The following is a 5,000-nucleotide window of genomic DNA, read 5'->3' on the forward strand; positions in this document are numbered from 1 at the left end:
TTCACCTATTGCATATAGCTGGCAATTAACTACTTTCCGCCGTGGATAGTCACTGTTGTTGCAATGCCAGTCTACAGAAACCAGTCACTGATTTCATCAATCAGTCGGCCTCCTCTTCCAAAGTGTACTTCCTTTTCTGACCATCTTCCCCTAATTCATCAGCACACTTAAACTTCACCAGGGTACAGAGTTTCAATTTTTTTACACTAATTTGTCACTCTAAATCATTCTACGATATAATTAGTAAACAATGCTTAAATAGCCATTATTTTGACAAATATGACCACCTTGTAATTCATCAGTATTTTAAATCAAGTTGAGCCATCTGAGTACAGCTTTAAAAATTCTCTCTTAATCCGGAAAATCAACTTGCAAAATATTTTTATCGTACCTCCAGTTCTAAAGCTCACTTTAGGGACCTCCTTTGAAACTATAAGTAATCAAGTCATTATTAAAACCAACCAAGCTGCAACCTAATTGGAAAAGCAAAATGCTACGAGAAAAAAGGCCTCTATGAAGAAAGCAGCCCAGTACGGTAAAAGAAATGCAGAAGAAAAGTATAAATTATGAAAGGAAAATATCTGTCAAAAACATAAGGGATCATGTCAACAAGAAACATAAGGGACCATCAATAAGTCATCAACTTATGAAAGTGGGACTCATGTCAGCCCCAAGACTCGAGACTCAAGTCCTCCTTACCTTTTTCTCTCACCCACTGCTTCTCCTCGTGCCTTACACTTTCGGCCGCCACCTTCAGGAGGTTCTGGATGTTGCCGAGCAGGTTTTCTAAAGAGGAGAGAGGTGGATGAGGCCCTGTGGGAGTTACCTCGCCTCCGCCCATGCTCAGCCCAGCTAACCCACTCAAGCCTGTGCCGGACAAAGTTCTTCAAGATTTAATTTTGCTTTTGTTTTTTCGAACTTAAGTTCAAAGGTATTGTTTAAGTGTTTGATAAAGTGTCCTTTTAAATGAGTATTCGAGCATGGATAACTAATCACTGAAATTGGCAAGTGTATGCGTACAGAGTTTACATGCTCACGCATTATATTTAAATAAAGTTTGTATGTGTAGTGTATAAACAAATATATATATATATATATATATATATATATATATATATATATATATATATATATATATATATATATATATATATATATATATATATATATATATATATAGAGAGAGATATATATATATAGAGAGAGAGAGAGAGAGAGAGAGAGAGAGAGAGAGAGAGAGAGAAAGCTACATCCATGTATACAGACTTGACATATAACTAAAAGTATTCACTTAAGCGTATTCATTAATGATAAAAGTGAAGAACATCCACAGTAAGAGAGAATGCGGGGCTGGAAGTCCGAGGCCCGTTCCACGTACCAGCAGGAAGTCGGTCTTCCCCAGCAGGCAAAAGAGCAGAGCTTTGTGAGGTGGTGGGCGTGGCGGCCACGCTGCTACTGCCGCTGCTGCTACTGCTAATGCTTCCCAGGAGGAGGCTGCTGACGCCCTCGCCTAACACGCCCATGGCCCCTCCCGAACTGCTGGTAATGATGCTGCTTGTAGTGCTGTTGTTATTGTTGTTGTTGTTGTTGGCGGATGAGGTTAGAATGTTGTTGTTGTTGTTAAAGTGCAAAGAAGGGCGATCTTGGTAGTCGAAGTCGTCCCTGTCGCTCAGATCTGTGGAAGAAGAAGAAGAAGAAGACTGTTTTGAATTCCAGTCAGCTTTGTCAGCGATGTCACTCCGCTCTACTCAATGGTTATGGGTTCCCAGATTAAACAAATTGGTTCCATATATGACTGTGCTTTGAATTCCTTTACTGGTTTATCTAAAGATTTTTTAATTCCAGTCTGCTTTACATAATACTCTTGAATTCCCAGCATGTGGAAAAAGGCTTGGCACTTTAGCATATCATGAATTCAGAATGGATTTCAGCCTGTTAAGTTGTGAATTGCAGTCGTTTTTCTTAATGCATTTACATTCCCAGAGGACGTAAAGGTCATGAGTGAAATCTGCTTTGAACTCCAGTCGGGCTTACTGAATAGGTTTTGGATTCCAGTTTGCTAAAATTTATGATTTTTTATTCCTAGAAGCAGAGATTCTGTAATGAAACGCGTTCTGAATTTTAGATGGGCTTGCGTAGATTTCTTTGTTGCTGTATCTATGAACTCGCCCGGCAACTTGTGTCACTTATCAATCTGGGATTTTTAAGTTTTCTTTGCCTAAACTTTTGGAGTCCAATTCACCTGGCCCCTAGTGGTCGTGAATACCAGATTGCTCTAACTAATAGCACTGGATTCCAGTCGATTATACTTTATAGTTACGGATTCCAGTTTCCTTAAACAGAGCGTTTCAGTATCAATATGCTTTGCTTGGCATTTTAGTGTGTAGTCCGCTTATTAGTTTTGGATCCAAATTTGGGCACACATGAATCCATTATTATAGTTTCCTTTTACTGAGCGAGGTTAAAAATCTACATTTATCAGCTACACAAAATCCAGAGTGATATTCTTTGTACGTAGGTCTTGGGAGATGTAGTTGCAGCATTTCAATGAAATCATGAATCTAGTCTCACATCTCATCAGCTTTCTTAGAATTTCAGTTGTGAGTAACGACACAAATAATAGTAATAATAAGAATAATAATAATAATAATGATAATTATTATTATTATTATTATTATTATTATTATTATTATTATTATTATTAACTACGTCGAAAAAAAAAATCTATTGTCCACCCAAAAGATCAAAAGATTCTACTTAACAAAAGCATCTTTAATTAAAGCAACAAGGATATCTGGAAGGAGGAGGGTAAGTCACGGTAGGTTTGGAAGGGACGGGAGAGGGGGCTGGGGTCAGCGCAGGGGAGGGGAAGGGAAGGGAAAAACCTCCGGGTGGCGACAAACTGGCCCGTGTTTGGAGCAGTCAAACATCACTTGCCGACCAGAGAACAAAACTCATTACTCTCTGCAAATACAAAACTTCAAACAGCCGAGTTAAAAGACTGGCTGTATGAATGCAGAGAATTATTATTTGACTTGGACTTGTGCAATGCAGTGAAACAGGGCTTAATCAACAGACAAAAGCCCGGTGGACGGACAAACGCCTCTGTTTAGTCTCTCTCTCTCTCTCTCTCTCTCTCTCTCTCTCTCTCTCTCTCTCTCTCTCTCTCCTTGCGTGCCAGGCATTTTCGATTATTTCCGTTAAACTCTTTGATATTCATCATTCTTTACAGGTTAATTTATGAGTGGCGAAGTTGAGGCAACATTGCCTAATTATCTACATCAATGGACCGACTTCCGCACACATTCTCATCTAGTGATCTAATTTAGAGATTGATTCCTTATTTTCGCTTACCGTTTTTGTCGTCTATATCGTCGGCATCAGAGAGGCCGTCGTCTTTGTCGTCGCGGTCGTCCCTGTCGTCCCTGGGCGTCGGGGCGTCGCTGAGGTCGTCGCGGGAGTCGCTCTTGCCGCTCAGGTTGAGGACGTCTGTCTCGCCATATCCTGCGGGGAACATGTTTCATTCCATCTTTAGCTTCAGCTTCAGCTTCGGCGTGCGAGAATAAAGCCAGTCGCCACTACGTGACATCAACAGGGCGACAGTCAATATGTTTAACAGAAAGGAGTAGACTATGCGGTGAAATATATATCATGGGAAAGTTGCTTAAGCATGAGCGAATAAAGCCAGTCGCTCAGACTTGACAGAGATGGGGAAGGGTTTTGGAAAGCAGAACGTGAAAGAAAATGAGTTAAGGGAAGGGGCAAACCAGTCTGCTGTGTTTATGGTCCTTCCTGCAAAAAAAAGGGCCATTTTTTTCAAAGGCTAAAAATAGATTAGGTTAGGTACTGCCAAGTTAGGTCACTTTGGTAGTTTGCCCTTGATAAAGATGTAGTATCATTCATTCAAGCAATTACGTAAAATAATATTCACAAATCTTTGGCATTATATTTTTTTCGAATGAAAAAATTTACATTATTCATTATTTTCTCTGAAATTTTCGAAAGACCATTTTAAGACCTTCGAAAGGTTACATGAGGTAGCAACTACACATTAAGACTAGCAAATGTACTTGAGATGTAGTCATTCGCTTTTGACCGATCTGTTTATGGGTCGTTTCATTTTGTACTTTATTTGACCATTTTCGGTTTGCCGAATATGTGTCCGTTTGCAGACAAAATGTTCATGATAAAATATATATATATAAATATATATATATATATATATATATATATATATATATATATATATATATATATATATATATATATATATGTGTGTGTGTGTGTGTGTGTGTGTGTGTGTGTGTCCCCGTACTTACATAGCCATTTATACACGTCAAACTTACAAACATACACATACTGTACAGCTAGATACGGTACGAAAATTTGTTAGTTCATGGTATCATTCTCTTCCTGAACAAACAGCACGATTCGTGAATGAGCTGTTCACGTCCTCAGGTAGTTAATATTCCTGTCGCAGTCACGTTTCCGGACACACCCTCCAGCTTCGTCAAGCAGTCATAGGATTCGGCAAAATCAATCAGCCTTCACTATCACGGTAAAGGACCATTTGTAAACTTGTGTCTACCACCCTTTGTCGGAGTTTTATCAATATGAGACTTACAGTACACTTCTAGTCTTCTTCGTAGACAAGATAATTGTTAAAAGGTGATGCGAGGAATTTTGCATTAAAATAAGTGTTTTTGAATAAGGCGCGTTTCCTTTATCACAAGCTAATAATAAAACTTGTTCAGTGACAAAAAATGACTTGATACGTTTGTTTACATTCGGGAAACAGTGACAATTTATGCTTGCTTTTAAAACAAGAACTGTTACACTTTCTTTTGCGTAATATTGACAACTTTTATTGGCAATCTTTAATTAACTCGTGCTTGATTTTTTTTAGAAATAAATCAATCCACGGAATACCAATTCTTTTTGGGTATCTGGATTTGCTAAATAAATAATCAATCAAAAATTAATTCTATTCTCATTAAATC

General features: G+C 38.4%; 1 protein-coding gene across 9 annotated transcripts in view; it reads right to left on the reverse strand.

The window, feature by feature from the left end:
- The window catches only part of LOC136846457 (dachshund homolog 2-like), a 196,412-nt gene that overhangs the window by 31,965 nt on the left and 159,447 nt on the right, over positions 1-5,000 (reverse strand). For 8 of the 9 annotated variants that reach the window (XM_067117250.1, XM_067117245.1, XM_067117251.1 and 5 more), the window contains 3 exons: positions 3,355-3,504; positions 1,379-1,675; positions 700-867 (listed from right to left, as the gene is read on the reverse strand). In XM_067117250.1, the coding sequence (XP_066973351.1) occupies positions 700-867; positions 1,379-1,675; positions 3,355-3,504 (615 nt within the window). The remainder of the gene's footprint in view (positions 1-699; positions 868-1,378; positions 1,676-3,354; positions 3,505-5,000) is intronic. The other variant, XM_067117249.1, reaches the window with a different exon arrangement.

This window comes from Macrobrachium rosenbergii, chromosome 15 (assembly GCF_040412425.1).
Source record: "Macrobrachium rosenbergii isolate ZJJX-2024 chromosome 15, ASM4041242v1, whole genome shotgun sequence".
Taxonomy (NCBI): Eukaryota; Metazoa; Arthropoda; class Malacostraca; order Decapoda; family Palaemonidae; genus Macrobrachium; species Macrobrachium rosenbergii.